We start from the raw sequence: 16595 nt of genomic DNA, 5'->3' as shown, positions 1-16595 counted from the left end.
CGCCTTCCAAACAATATATAATATGGTGAATCGTCCCACACCTAGATAGCCAAATGGCGAGTTGTCTCGCACCTAGTGATTGCATAAAAGCTCGAATTCATGTAGATATAAATAAAGGAGTAGTATCATATATACCACGGATGGGAATTCTCTTTTCTAAATAATCAAATGGAAATTCTTATTTCCCAAACAATTCACGAAGACAAACAAAGCATTACAATTCCTTTCCAAGCAATGGAAAGATTAAAAGAAATCAACAGTACTTTCGGAATTTTAAATAAAACAATGCATGGAATACATAATCAGATAATGCATGAATTTGTTAAACTTAAAAAGAAAACAACAATAATCACAAAAGAGTTAAAAGTATTCCCACCTCTTTTGATGACAAGCCACGCCTACCTCGAGATCCACGATTCGCTGGTTCATTCTTTGAATTGTCGATGTTAATATAGACTAACTGTTAATCACACAAGAAGTCTAAGAATCTAGTCAAAATGGCTCACACAAGAATCATACAAGTCTAACTAATGGTTCTAATCCCATTTATGATTCTACACATTTTTATTCTCTATCTTCAACATAGCTAAGGTTTAATAATTAAATTAGGTTGGTTCTATGATCCAAGTCTTTCGAACATCTGCAACTTTGTAGCAATACCCAAATGCTAATTCGGACCACAATAGGTCCAAAGAGTCTAATTAAGAAAACTTCCTTAAGCCCAAGTCCACCAAGGTCAACTAACAGTGACTAACGATCGAACTAACGGTCAAGGGTCAACTAACAGTCAACGTCCAAGGTCGGGTCAAAGTCCAGGGTCAATGGTCAAGTGGTCAACGATTTGGTCACACGAGTCAACTCAGGTCAACAAAGGGAATTTAGTGATTCAACACGATTCAACTCAGTCAGACAAGTCATCTAGACTGACTGGAATGACTAATAGCCCAATCTTATAGCAGTTATAGAAATAAAACCTATCTGATTCTATTCATATGATCAAAACATAACTATTTATGAAAACAGAATTCAATAATTCAATATACAACTGTAAAACAAGATTTACCTGCAATTGCAGTACCAAGGCACACTCCTTCTACACTCAGCTAGTTACATAGTATTCCACATAACATCAATAACACAAGGTTTACAATCTTCACCCACAACCAACACAACTCCATTCCATAACAACCAAATTCTGAGTTCATAATCATCTCTAGTTTGACGCTAAACCACTAAACCCTTCCCTGCACTCCATAATACCACAGCTATCTCCTAATCTTCTCCATCATTATCATCATTAACATCTCAACTTGGACTGCCATTCAAAACACAACATCATAAACCAAACTCCACCTCAGTTCCATTCATCCAACTCTTGTGCCTCTTCCTTGCCTGCACCATCTATCAGCAACATTTGTGGCTGCATTGCCATGGAATCAACACACCTGTCATATCTCAGCTTTAACTACAACACCCTTAAACTGAACAACCTCAACAATTTTGAAATACCCATTCCACGAAAATACCCTAAGCATTCATCTAATACTTCAACTCCAGAAGTTCTATGCAATCAAACTGAATCCTTACCAACACAATTACTTCAGATTAAACTCAGTACAATTCCATCACCACATCCAAGTCATGCAATCAAATACAAAATACAAACATCACTAAACCATTCTTCCAAGTTCTGTGCAAGTTAAATAACACTGCCACAACCTCATATCCAAATTGAAACCAACCCCTGTTTTCTTCTGATTCTAACAAATTAATACAACTCGATCTCCTTTCTCAATTACTCAAATTCAGTTCTTAATTCTTCATGTTCATCACCAATTCAAACTTAAAAACCAATCTACTAAGAGACCCTAGTTTCATAAACGACTCCAAAACCCTAACTTCATCAAATTCTAATTACTCCTCAACTCAAATATTAATTCATCCAATCAGATCAATGCCCATCTCAAATCCCTTTCTTAAAACATCAATTTCATCTTCTAATTCATCCTTGAATTCTTGCGGAAAACCCTAACTTTTCAAATTATCATCGAATCAGCTTCAGAACTTCACAAGAACACCAAACCCCTTTCTTCTTCATCGCCTACTACCCTAATCCTTCTTCAATTAACCAATTCCTCCATATCTTGAACCTAAATCGAAAACCTGACTTCGATTTACAACGACAACTTAATCTTCTTCTTCTTCAGAGTTAATCAACATCAACACCAACACCACCTTCATATCTTCATCAACATCTTCTAATTCATCTTCTCTAATTCATCGACTGTATCTCTTTCTCTCTATCTCGAGCCAACTCTCAATCACACACAGAGAAAAGAAGATCCGGGAAAAAGAAAGAGAAGAAGAAAGAAGAAGAAAGAAAATATAAGAAGAAATTATCTTCTTCGATCGGTTCCGAGGAGATAAGGCCCAAAGGAGAACACTAGGACACACACTTGCTTTGATAAAGGGAATCCAGAACGCGTCTGTGTTGCATCAATAGCATTTTCCATGAAATGACGATTTTACCCTTCATACTAAACCAATGATGTCTCCTTCGTCCGATATCTGAATAATACACTCGGGTTATTGAATGTTTTTAGGACCAGTTAGGTATTGAAAGTTATCACTTCATATGCTAAACTCACACAAACAATGAACAAATGGGAAAAATTGTTATTAAAAAGTTATTACCCATATCAATGTTGATATTACCCGGAAGTTGCTACTGCTGTTGGATTGTTGTTGAAATTGTTGATAAGAAGTTGATGTTGTTGTAATTAATAACTACCCACTGATTACATATTTCTCCCAAAAACCTTTCACTTGAAAATTTACTTTCAACACAATTAAAACTTCTGTAACTAAACCCATATATGCAAAATCTTTTTAATCATTGTCACTGCCAATTCAAAACTCCACAAATAACATTGCGCCAAGAAACCCCAAACTACACAAATTGAAGATACTTCAATGGGAAACAATCTTTTTCTTTCTTTTCTTCACATGGGTTTGGGTTAGAAAGAACTTGCTTGAATGATTTAGAATCACAGAGTATAGAGAGATAGAGGGCTTAGGGAAATTGAAGAAAATTTATGAAATAGAACCCTAACTTGAATTTTGCAATGTTATCTCAACTTTAAAACCTTCCATCCAAACGACCAATATTGAAAGAATCAATTACTGAGAAAACAGGGTACACGATTTTGTTGATGAGAAAGATTTAAACTTTGGGTTTTGATGAATTGAAGGAAGAAACTGATTCAAAGAAGGATTAGGGTTCAAAATATTGACAAATATTTTTAAAGAAAAGAATTATTAACCAGCAATTTCAAGAACCCAATGCTAAAAAAACCCTATTTTAAAATTGAGAACTGATAATATTTGTAATTGTAACTAAAATTACCTCTATCAAATAGGAAGTCATCATGGTTGTAGCCAGAAAACCCCAAATTTCTGATCATTACAGCAGCAAAAATAGAAGCTTCTTCAAAAATCAGAATTTGGTTTCTTCTTTTCCGTTTTCTTTTTCTTCGTCTTCTTAGGACAACCTTTTGATGATGATAATGGTAATGGTGCAGCGGAAAATAAAAATTGATTGTCCATTACAGAGAAGTATGGAGATGAAAAGAAAACCTAGGATCGAAAAAGAATTTTAGTGGTTGTTTTCCGGAATGATACCATGTGAAAGTATTGGATGTAATGGTACAATTATTACTGATGAATAATATGTCTTAGATACATTACACAAATACATAACAAGGGTATTCGTACCCATAATATGTGACACACAGACTTAGTCAAGTCAACAGACTTGAACTGACCTATATTCCTAATTGAAGCAGATCATGGCGTTGGTGATCCTGCTGGGCTTTGGGATTTCATTTATCGAAGAATTTATATGAAGCAATACGTGTCGTCAGAGTTCTCATCTCCAGAAGTTTTCTAGATTCTAAAGGATTATTTTGGGTGGGTTTTAAGTTGTCTGTATTAATTCTTAGAGGCTTGGCCTTTTTGTTTTGGTAATTCACTGGGATCTAGAGTCCCTATCCCACTCTAGAGTCTCGTATACATATATGAAGGTCCAATATTCTTACATTTTAGTCCAATACTTACGATCTCCAAGTAACACAAGATGATGTCAACGATTTTTTTAGATTAATGTCTGGTCGGCCGATAATGTCTATTTCAGTTGTTGATGGTCGTAGGATAGCTAAAACTTCCGGTGAATAAAATCTAGAGTTGCTTCTAGCCGAAGAGATCTAATGATAGGTTTGGATGCGGAATCTCAAAATGGAATTTATGGGTCCAGGCGATTTGGTGGAATACGATTCCATTGGCATGTTTGGTTGCACAGATCCTTGAATTCACTTTTCTCTCGGATTTATAATTCCACCAAATCCCCGATTTTGAATATCTCCTCCACCCGAAACTTAGGAGGGATTTAAGGTCCCTTTTTATTCTAATCGCAAAAGTCATATTTCCTAATTCTAGGAATTTTCTCTTAGCCTATGATTCCCGATATTTATAATCCCATGAAATTCTATATCGATTGGAAATATGATTTCTGCAACGTGAACAACTAATGGCAACTGCAAGATGAAACTTAGCTTATATAAAGACAACTCTCTTTATTGATGTTTAGAAAATCTCTCAAAATTAAACACAAGCTCTAATCTTGCTCATATGATCAACCACAACATTGGTGATCATACATATATAGAACTATGAATTCCTTTTCCTAGTCCTATTACCTTATTACATGTCTTTCCTTTTATTAGAACTAGATGACTTCTAATTCCCTTAGGATTACATCAATTGGGTTTTCTTATCCTAACCAACTTGTTAGAGATTATCTTAGGCTTAATGTTGAAGTTTAACCAACATTATCCCCGTTAAGCTTCAACCTTACCCGTGACATATCTTGTACTCCAATCAGTTGTCTCATTTCTTCAAACTTGATCCGAGCTAATGCCTTTGTCAATATATCTGCTTTCTGCTCAGTTCCTGGTATGTGTTCAACGTTGATGATCTCCTTCTCAATACATTCTCGTATGAAATGATACCTTTTGTGAATGTGTTTCGTCTTCCCATGAAACACTAGATTTTTAGTGAGTGCAATTGCAGACTTATTATCAATCTTGATGAGAACTTTTTCAGGTTCTCTTCCTTTGATTTCACCCAACAGTTTGAAGCCATATTGATTGTTTAGCTGCTTCTGTTGCGGCCATAAACTCAGCTTCACATGATGAGAGGGCTACAGTGTCTTGCTTCTGTGAACACCATGTAATAGGTGCTTCTCCTAGATAAAATATATGACCATTTGTACCTTTTCCATCATCTTGGTCAATATGATGACTGCTGTCACTATACCCAACTATTCCTTTTGATCCTCCTCGACCATACTTCAATCCACAACTGATTGTTCCTCTTAGATATCTAAATATCTGCTTTATTACATCACCATGAGACTTGCGTGGACTCTGCATATAACGGCTTGCTACTCCCACAGAGAAAGCCAAATCTGGTCTTGTGTGTGTTAAGTATCTAAGGCATCCAACATTTCTTCTATAACTCGTTGAATCAATCTCTGCTTCTTCTTGTTCCTTTGAAACTTTAAGTCCAAACTCCATTGGTATCTTAGTTGGATTACAAGTTTCAAGTCCTGCTTATTTTAGAATTCTCCTTGCATAAGCTTCTTGTTTAATCTGAATCCCATCTATCCCTTGATGAACTTCTATGCCTAGATAATATGTGAGTTTCCCAAGATCAGACATCTCAAACTTAGATGACATATCTTTCTTGAACTCACAGATCACCTTGAGAGAATTGCCAGTCACAAATAGATCATCTACATAAACTGCAATTACTAGTAGTGTCCCATTTTCTTCTTTTCTGTATACAGATGTTTCTTTAGAACACTTTATGAATCTCATGCCCTTTAAGATTTGATCTAACTTTGTATTCCAGGATCGAGGAGCTTGTCTTAGACCATAAAGAGATTTTGTCAACTTGTAAACTCAATGTTCTTGTCCCTTTACTTCGAAACCTTCTGGTTTTTCAACATACACATCTTCACTTAGTTCTCCATGCAAGAATGCCGTATTTACGTCTAAATGATGTATTTCCCAAGAGTTTGATGCAACTTCTGCTATTAAGAGACGAATTGTCTCTAGTCTAGCAACTGGTGCGAAAACTTCATCAAATTCTATGCCTGATTCTTGAACGTATCCCTTAGCTACAAGTCTTGACTTATATTTGTTAATAGTTCCATCAGCATTTCTTTTAACCTTGAAGATCCACTTGAGGCCAATCACTTTTACCCCACCTGGCTTATCAACTAGAAACCAAGTCTTGTTTCTGTTGATTGAAATAATTTCTTCTCTACATGCTTGTGTCCATTTAGTCGAGACCTTTGCTTCCTGAAAATTCCTTGGTTCATCATTAACAGAAAGTAGCATAATCTCACATTCTTCTACAGCTTGAAGATAATAATCCTCCAGATACTGTGGCTTTTGTATCTGTCTTGTTGATTTTCGCAGTGGAATGGGTTGAGTTATTTCATCGATATCTTCTTCTTCTTCTTCTTCTCAGTGTTTTCATTATTCTCTTCTTCTTCTTGATTAACGTCATTGTTTCCATTGGTATTGATGATTATGGGTCCTTTGCCTTCATCAATTACTTGACCCCATCTTATGTGAAACATTCCTGGATCCCTACTTGGTCCATCATTAGTTTCTTTCCAGTTCCAGTTTGATTTTTCATCGAATACCACATCTCGACTCACTATTACTCTTTTGGTTTTTGGATTGAATAATCTGTAAGCTTTGGATCCAGGCTCAATTCCTAGATGCACAAGAGTCTGAGATCTATCATCCAGTTTCTTAAGAGTTGCAGAATCAACTTTTGCGTATGCTTTGCAACCAAACACTCTTAAATGATCTATGTTTGGTTTTCTCTTTCGCAAACTTTCATATGGAGTCATGTTTTTCAGAGATTTCGTAGGTATCATGTTTATTAGGTATGTGGAGTGTCGTACAGCTTCTCCCTATAGATAATTAGGTACCTGCATAGCCTTTAAAGAACTTCTTGTCATCTTCATTAGAGTCCTGTTTATCCTCTCCACCACTCCGTTTTTTTGTGGTAGCCCTCGAACCATCTTGTTCTGAGACATAGTTTTTAAGGTTCTGAAACTTATGTGTCCTAACCTTGCGTGCCACTTCCATGTCTGATCTTCCAGTCTCATATTCAGACACAATGGCCTTCCAATCATGAGACTTATCTTGTAGAGTCTATTCTGTGAGCGTGAGACTCTAACTAAAAGTCTTCCACTTGGGTCATGAACTGTTAGATAATCTTGTCGCATTCTAACTTCACATCCAACTTCTGTAGCTTGTCCTAAACTTAGAATGTTGCTTTGTAAGTTTGGGATGAAGTAGATGTTTGTGACAAGCTTCTGTTCTCTGGTCTTGCTCTGAAATAGAATTGATCCTTTCCCTTCAATTTCTACAGAAGATCCATCCCCAAACTTCACTTGTCCTTTGATTTTCTCATTGAGTTCAGAAAAGTAGTGTCTCTTAGCAGTCATGTGATTGCTGGCTCCATTATCTAAATACCAGATTCCTTCTTCTCCATCCTTTGATTTGTAGTTCTTTGGTATTAGTTTCCCTTCGTTTAAGAATACAACTTCGTGCATGAAAAGAGTTGTATCTGCTTCCCTTGTTTCATTCTTGTTTGATTCTTCCATCTTTTGTATTCTTTCAGGGCATACAGAGGAGAAGTTTCATGTTTTATCACATCTGTAACAAATAATGTTTGATCTATCCTTCTTTTCTTTCCTTTGGTTTTGATCATTCTGACTTGTTGTTTTATCTTGTGAGTTAAACCTTTCTCCCCTTCCTCGACCTCTGTTTACTCTACCACCTCTTCCACGACCTCTTCCTCTTGTCGCAGAGTTTTGTTGGTAAGAGTTTGTGTACAAGAGTTTTCCTTGAGTTTGTCCATTGTTTTCTTCGTCAAGGATTCTATCTTCATATTCTTTCAATCTTCCAATTATATCTTCATAGCTAGTCTTCTTTAAATCTAAGACTTGTTCCAGAGAAGATATGATATGAATATACTTGGATCTTGGTAAACTATTGAGAAACTTCTTTACCAGTTTATCTTCATCAATGGTTTGTCCAAGTGACGCAGCTTTTGAGGCTATCTCTGATAGCTTTCCTGCAAATCTATCAATAGTATCAGTGTCTTTCATCTTCACTCTTTCAAATTCAGACATTAAGGTTTGCAGACGGGCTTCTTTAACTCGATCAGCTCCGAGATTACGTGCCTTTATTACATCCCAAATTTTCTTTGAAGTTTCCTGTTCACCAACTTGTAGAACAAGACATTTTGGTATTGCTTGAAAGAGTAATCCAATGGAAACATTGTTTTTGTCTGGGTCCAATGTACCAGGATCAATTGTTTCCCAAAATTTGTAGGTTTTCATTAGTACCTTCATTCTCATGGCCCATATTGTGTAGTTTGTGGCGTTAAGGATTGGAACTTGTATTGATGGTGGCGTGAACTGCTTTGCACCCACAATGGTGGTTTCGTTTTCCATGGCTCAGAAACAAGCTCTGATACCAATTAATGGCAACTGCAAGATGAACCTTAGCTTATATAAAGACAACTCTCTTTATTGATGTTTAGAAAATCTCTCAAAACTAAACACAAGCTCTAATCTTGCTCATATGATCAACCACAACTTTGGTGATCATATATATATAGAACTATGAATTCCTTTTCCTAGTCCTATTACCTTATTACATGTCTTTCCTTTTCTTAGAACTAGATGACTTCTAATTCCCTTAGGATTACATCAATTGCCTTTTCTTACTTGTTAGAGATTATCTTAGGCTTAATGTTGAAGTTTAACCAACAACAACTAGGAAAACTTTTAATACGAAAGCCTATATAAAGAGAGCGTACTATAAAAGCTAGACATACCATAGGTCCATAGCTATATGAGAAACTAATCAAGTCTTCTTATTCTCCTTCCGTCGTCCCTATAATTTACAAAGCAAGTTTGTTTGTTACGAGCAAAGCAACTAGAGTTGTTGCTGTCGTCGGTGTTCAAAGTGGACAACAACATCAATTCGTGAAAGAAGAACGAAGCAACAGAAGGAGATACAAAATCAAAAGGAAAGTTCAATATATCTGTTGCGTTTTGGTAAAATTTTTAATAATTAATTTCTATTGCGTTCCAAAAGAACAATGTCAAGATTAAGTATTCCTCAAGACATCCAAGAAGAGATTTTATTAAGGTTACCTGTGAAATCCATCTTATGTTTCAAGTCCGTATGCAAGACCTGGTGTGAATTACTATCTAGTCGTAAATTTATAAAGGATCACCTTAACCTTGCCACCAAAAATCAACTTACAAACACAAAAATTATGATCGGTTTGAGTCATGATATGTACGCTGCTGATGATATATTTTATTCCATAGATTATGCTTCAATATTATACGGAGCTGTTGTGATGGATTACCCAAACGACAATAATAATAATGCTATAACTCACAGTATTCGCCATTTTATTGTGGGATCTTGCAATGGCTTGATTTTATTATTGACCGAAGATAGTGAAAAATTATTTCTTTGGAACCCATCCACAAGAGAGTACAAGGAAATCATAAGAGCACCGACGGCCGTAGAAAACCTTTCCTATGGGTTTGGTTACGATTTCAAAACTGATAATTACAAGTTGGTATGCATTGCAACTGGCCGGTCTGATGATGATGGCGAGCTTGACAGTTTTTCTGAAGTTTATTCATACACAGCTGGTTCATGGAGTAGAGGCGAAAACATCCCTTATGTGTATTCTGATGTAACCGGTGGTGTGCTTCTGAATGGTGCTCTTCATTGGTTAGGTGAAGATGCTTCTCATTGGTCAGACGATACGGCCACCCGTAAAGAAACTATAATTTGCTTCGATATTAATAGTGAGAAGTTCATGGATTTGCAACTTCCAGAAGAAACTATGACATGTCCAGAAGAGAAATTTAATATCCATTTGCTGGGAGATTCCCTTTGCTTAATTTGTGGTGTCCGTAACGTTCGTGTTGATGTATGGGTTATGCAAAATTATGGAGTGAGAGAATCTTGGACAAAGCAATTCATCATTACCCAAAAAGAAATTATTGCAGATCCCCATTCGTTAAAGATCTATGGCTCTGTTAAAGATAGTGGGATTCTAATACAGGTTGGTGACGGTCTCGGTTTATACGACCCAAAGAATGATAACATTAGAACCCTGAATATAAACGGCATCATCGATGGTAGTTTTTGCTCGGAGAATTACGTGGAGAGCTTAGTTTCAGTGAATTCAGGTATTTATATGGGTACAGTGGACAAAAAACATTCCAAAGATGCTAGTGAAATTCAAGATTCTCTTCATTTGAATAAAAACTCCCAAATTACAATGGAAGCTGCTCAAGACAAAGAAGCGAAACGCAAACGTAATGAATTAACTGAAAGTAGTAGTAGTTCAAAAAGAAAACGAGCATCTTCTGAAAACCAAGAAATGGATGCTGTTAATTCGTCTCTTAGAGGTGTCAATAATGTGTTTCTCATAGACGTTAATGCCGTTGTTCTTGAAGGTGTTGATGTTATTCTTGCAGATGTTCATGCTGCTAACCATGAAGGTAGTGTCGCTGCCTTTGGAGGTGTTAATGTTATTCCTGGAGGTATTAATACTGTTTATCATCATGAACTTCTTAAGGCGTATTAACATGAATCTGCAAGGGAGGGAGGCGCTGGAACAGAGGGGGTCGTGATCAAGGGGAGAGGGGGTCGACGAAGAAATGGTGGTGGTAGTGGTATTATTATGCGGGTTTCTCAAGGTTCTTAGTACTGCAAATCTCCAGTGTCGTTGATTCTTAGTTCAAATGTTAGAACAGTTGGGTGTGGCTGTTCATCCAAGTTTCAATAAGTTTTCTCATGCTATGTTCTTTCAAGTGAATGCGCTCATTTGATATTCAAACTAATTTATTACTTATTTTCTGTAAAATAAAACTTGTGTTAGTAAGCTTTTTACTCAATGCAAGAGTATTTTTTTGTTGGAACATCAGACTGTTTCTGTCTTTGTTTGTCCAATTGGTGTTAGCACTCCACAATCTTATTGTCATTTTTGTTCGATTTCCCATGGTTGTTTAATTATTTAGCTGTGACCAATAGCCTCGTGCAGTTTCTTCAGTATGACCAGCTTGGCTATACCCGCAAATCATCGCATTCCAAGAAACAACATTTTTCAGAACGACCCAATTCTTGCTGTGCACTAAAAATGCATAGAAGTGCCCCTGTCATACAAATTCTCGTGCATTGGTTATTAAGATTACAATCAACGCACAAAAGGGTATCAATACTTTTTAATCTAGGTACTCGTTTACAATGGTTGTAGTTAGATGACATATCTGCTAGTGCAGCTAGAGAAAAAAGTTTTCCGTTTACAATGCGCTTTTAGTGAGTTGCCCATATGCTATTCCCATTGACCAATCTGTTAGAGATCCCATTGACTTATAAGCCCCATCATCTGACCAATGTCGGACTGTTGTCTCACCGGAGCAAATTACAAGAACGCAGTGTTGTCGTGGTCTCTGTTCATCTACCAGCTGCACAATTGGCATTAGAAATCTACAAGCTGCGTAATCTGGAAGATCCAAATTCGAGTGTATTTGGCACCCCCAGTAAAGATCATTCAGTTTCCATCTTAATGATGTTTCCTCTCCCATTCTGAGCATACCCACAAATCACAGCATTTCGAGAAACCACATTTTTCTGCTGTAGTTTCCCGGATATCAAAGACTATCATCTTCTATTAACCCACATTTGTCGTAAAACCTAATCAGCGAATTACTAACAAAAATACCACAAGAATAACCAAGATTCTTCAGTACACAAGCACGAAAACTCTTACCCATATCAAGAGCGGTGCTATATTAGCAGCTGCACTGAAAACACAAGGTAATGTCGACTAAACTTGCAGTAATAATCTTTCTCTAAGCATCTTAACGAACAGAGCTTCTTCGGTGTGACCAGCTTGGCTATACCTGCCAATAATCGCATTAAAATTTTCTCTGGAAATTTATGAAAACCTGTAAAGCCTCTTCACATCTTTTATTTTTCAAGTAGCCGCATACCAAAGTTAGTATAAGATTGTGTCATCAAAACTTTTCCTAGGATTTTCCGTTGTACTTAACTCACATAAAGATTGAAGAATCAAACTTCCAACAAAAACGTTGGGTTGAAGATCCCGACTTCAACGCGCACATGAATGACATTGCTTACTTCTTAATGCGATAGAAAAATGCATTAGAGTTCCAAAAGTGTATTGGGTAGCTGTACAATGCATTATAAGCAAACTTGTGAAGAGACTAATGGCATCTTTATGGCGATTATTTTTCGCAAACTGACCGATAACCTTGTTTGCTGAAATAATGTCCCAATCAGGTGTTCCGTTGAACATTTTACAAGCATCTGAGAATGAGTCCCACTGGCAATAAGAACTGATAAGGTCTGATTCAGCAATTGAAGTTCCTAACTTGATGTAATGGGCATGAGATTTCTGGTTTTGCATGATAGTTTTGTTAGAGAATTTTTGGGCTTTTAATAATGTCGGTTGATGTATTCGAATGATTTTCAGTGGTATGTAATTCATGTGTCCTTCGATAGAGGCCGTGTAGTGTAATAGGCAAAAACTAGCTAATGAGTAATATGGACTGTTTGGCGGGTTGGATTGGCTATGCGATCTGGCTCTAGCCTGTCCAAGGGGACCTGGCGGCGCTTCTTTAGTAATCAGTATATTACCAGGACTCTTAGAAGTCCAACCCATGCTAACAACACTGCAGAAAAACTAAATTACACTTTCACGTTAAATCCTTGAAATTCCTACGAGCATAGAAGAAGCAACAGTGTTTAGCTCAATCTTTTCAGATGAGATCCATGAAGAGATTTTATTAAGGTTACCAGTGAAATCTATCTTGTGTTTCATGTCTGTATGCAGGACCTGGTATAAAAATATTAGTAGTCCTAAATTTGTGAATAATCACGGTAATCTTGCCAAGAAATACCCTAGAATCATGATTAGAGATGCTGCACTCGTAGGTGATAATTGCAATGGTGTCTTTTATTCTATTGATTATGCTTCGATACTATCAGCGTCAACATCATTATCTTTGACGACATGCGAGTGTGATGGAGCTGTTCTAATGAATAATCCAAGATTGAAAAGAAAGTATGGAGTTGAAGAAAGTCGTTTAATTCAAATTTTGGGATCTTGTAATGGCTTCCTTTGTTTAGGTGCCGCTGCTAGTGATGCGCTAATTTTTTGGAACCCATCAACCAAAGAATACAAGGAAATTATGCTACCACCTGTCAATCTTCCGTGGCCTTCCTACGGGTTTGGTTACGACAACAAATTTGATGATCACAAGTTGGTAAGTATAGTAGAGAATGAAGTTTATGTATACACTTTAGAATCGAATACATGTAGAAGAGTCAATACCATACCTTATGGTTCTCTTGAATCAGCAGGTTTGCTTCTGAATGGTGCTCTTCATTGGATAGGGGCTACTGTGATCTCAGAGTGTTGGGAGATTCCCTTTGCATCGTATGTGGTGTTTTAAATGATCGGGTAAATGTATGTGTCGTGCAAGATTATGGAGTGGGAGACTCTTGGACTAAGTTAATCACAACTTCCCAAAGAAGTACCATAAAGCCGTACTGGTCTTTAAATAGTGGGGAGAGCTTAGTTTCACTAAACACACACACTTACGCAGAAAAAAGAAGACAAAAACGTAAACGTGATCCTGATTGTTGAGCACATATTTGGTGTGCATATATATATTTTTCGGGCATAATCAGGTGCAAAACATGGAATTGTGAGAGTAAAATACCAGATCGCCATGCGTAAGAATCACAAGAGGTGATCACATGATAAGAATGTGTGAAAGATACACCGAATAAGGGACCAAAAAGGTGGTTACACCCACATTAAGATATCTACCGCTTCACCTCATGTAGGACGCCAGAAAGGTATAGTCAAATCATACAGATGGAGAAGTCTAAAAGGAAAACCGTGCATTTAATGAGAATCAGAATAGATGTGATACAGTTGAAGGGCGACAAATAGTGTTACCCGAAGAAGTAGCAACGCGATATGACCCCAAGAAGGAAAAGAAAGATATAGTTCGAACGGGAATAATAAAGAGCCAGTCCATGAGATGAATGTTTATTTTTTTATCGGTAAAGAATTCAGTGCTGGCGAGTTTCAAACTCAGGTCACTGGTATCATCATCCAGTAACTTTATCACTGTACTACAATGACACCGGCTCATGAGATGAATGTTTATTTAGGGCTGTCAATGATAAATATCATCCGGATATTATCCATACCAATAAGGTTAAGGAAAAATGGAAAGTCTTCACGATCTTAATCATACTCTCATTGTTTCCTTGTTGATTATAGTGATTAGATGTCATCGATCATATGCATTGAACTTGAGAAATGATATCTCGATTATCAAATTGGTTTTCTAAAAGAAATTATGTGTTACTATATATCTGATGCTTTGAGTATGGAAGTCACGACTTAACTTGTTGTGGTTGCAAACAACTTCTTTTCGGTTTTTATTATTTGGATTTATATAAAGTTTGGAAGAGCATCTAGTGGACATGAACTTCAAAGTTATAGGCTCACGAGATGGAATTACTGCAATTCAATTGGATGTAAATGTAGCTGGCGTTCCTTTTGGTATTGTCTGTTAGTTATTGGGACCTGCATTAAAAGGTCGCCTAGAAATCCTTGATCAGATGGAACAAGAGATCAGTGTTCGGATGTATTGTACTTCAGAAGATTGGTTTTTCAATTTCTAAACCGCCGTCGATAGAGAGACTAGAGAATAGGGATGTGCTCCTTACGTCTCTGATCCTAGCAGGATACGATGCACTTGATTCCCTTAGCTGATTTCACCCACAACCAAGAGTTGCTACGATCCAAAGTCGAAGACTTGTATATATAGACAAATCTGTATCACAGAAACAAGTCTGTAGGATGGATAAATCTGTCTCCCACGGATAAACCCAAAGGTTTTGTTCCGTATTTTGATAAATCAAGGTGAACAAGAACTAATTGATAGACCATACTTACATTCCCGAAGAACATACTAGTATTATCAATCATCTCACAATAATCTAAATCGTATGATAACGAAACTAGGTATTGCGGAATCACAAACGATGAGACAAAGATGTTTGAAATTTCTTTTTATTTTGCCCTATCGGAGATATAATCTCAAGCCAATCTTACAATTCAATTGGATGTAAATGTAGCTGGCGTTCCTTTAGGTATTGTCTGTTAGTTATTGGGACCTGCATTAAAAGGTCGCCTTGAAATCCTTGATCAAATGGAACAAGAGATCAGTGCTCCGATGTATTGTACTTTAGATGATTGGTTTTTCAATTTCTAAACCGCCTTCGATAGAGAGACTGGAGAATAGGGATTTGCTCCTTACGTCTCTGATCCTAGCAGGATACGATGCACTTGATTCCCTTAGCTGATTTCACCCACAACCAAGAGTTGCTACGATCCAAAGTCGAAGACTTGTATATATAGACAAATCTGTATCACAGAAACAAGTCTGTAGGATGGATAAATCAGTCTCCCACGGATAAACCCAAAGGTTTTGTTCCGTATTTTGATAAATCAAGGTGAACAAGAACTAATTGATAGACCATACTTACATTCCCGAAGAACATACTAGTATTATCAATCATCTCACAATAATCTAAATCGTATGATAACGAAACTAGGTATTGTGGAATCACAAACGATGAGACGAAGATGTTTGAAATTTCTTTTTATTTTGCCCTATCGGAGATATAATCTCAAGCCAATCTTACAATTCAATTGGATGTAAATGTAGCTGGCGTTCCTTTAGGTATTGTCTGTTAGTTATTGGGACCTACATTAAAAGGTCGCCTTGAAATCCTTGATCAAATGGAACAAGAGATCAGTGCTCCGATGTATTGTACTTTAGATGATTGTTTTTTCAATTTCTAAACCGCCTTCGATAGAGAGACTAGAGAATAGGGATTTGCTCCTTACGTCTCTGATCCTAGCAGGATACGATGCACTTGATTCCCTTAGCTGATTTCACCCACAACCAAGAGTTGCTACAATCCAAAGTCGAAGACTTGTATATATAGAAAAATCTGTATCACAGAAACAAGTCTGTAGGATGGATAAATCTGTCTCCCACGGATAAACCCAAAGGTTTTGTTCCGAATTTTGATAAATCAAGGTGAACAAGAACTAATTGATAGACCATACTTACATTCCCGAAGAACATACTAGTATTATCAATCATCTCACAATAATCTAAATCGTATGATAACGAAACTAGGTATTGCGGAATCACAAACGATGAGACGAAGATGTTTGAAATTTCTTTTTATTTTGCCCTATCGGAGATATAATCTCAAGCCAATCTTACAATTCAATTGGATGTAAATGTAGCTGGCGTTCCTTTAGGTATTGTCTGTTAGTTATTGGGA

General features: G+C 36.7%; 1 protein-coding gene across 1 annotated transcript; it reads left to right on the top strand.

The window, feature by feature from the left end:
• The first annotated feature begins 13120 nt into the window (after window positions 1–13120).
• On the top strand, window positions 13121–13666 carry LOC113322230 (F-box/kelch-repeat protein At3g23880-like). The gene has a single exon (XM_026570288.1). The coding sequence runs from the start codon at window positions 13121–13123 to the stop codon at window positions 13664–13666; it is 546 nt and encodes a 181-aa protein (XP_026426073.1).
• The last annotated feature ends 2929 nt before the right edge of the window (window positions 13667–16595 follow it).

This window comes from Papaver somniferum, chromosome 11 (genome assembly GCF_003573695.1).
Source record: "Papaver somniferum cultivar HN1 chromosome 11, ASM357369v1, whole genome shotgun sequence".
NCBI lineage: Eukaryota > Viridiplantae > Streptophyta > Magnoliopsida > Ranunculales > Papaveraceae > Papaver > Papaver somniferum.
The sequence above is the reverse complement of the archived record's forward strand: the minus strand, read 5'-3'. Positions and strand labels throughout refer to the sequence as shown.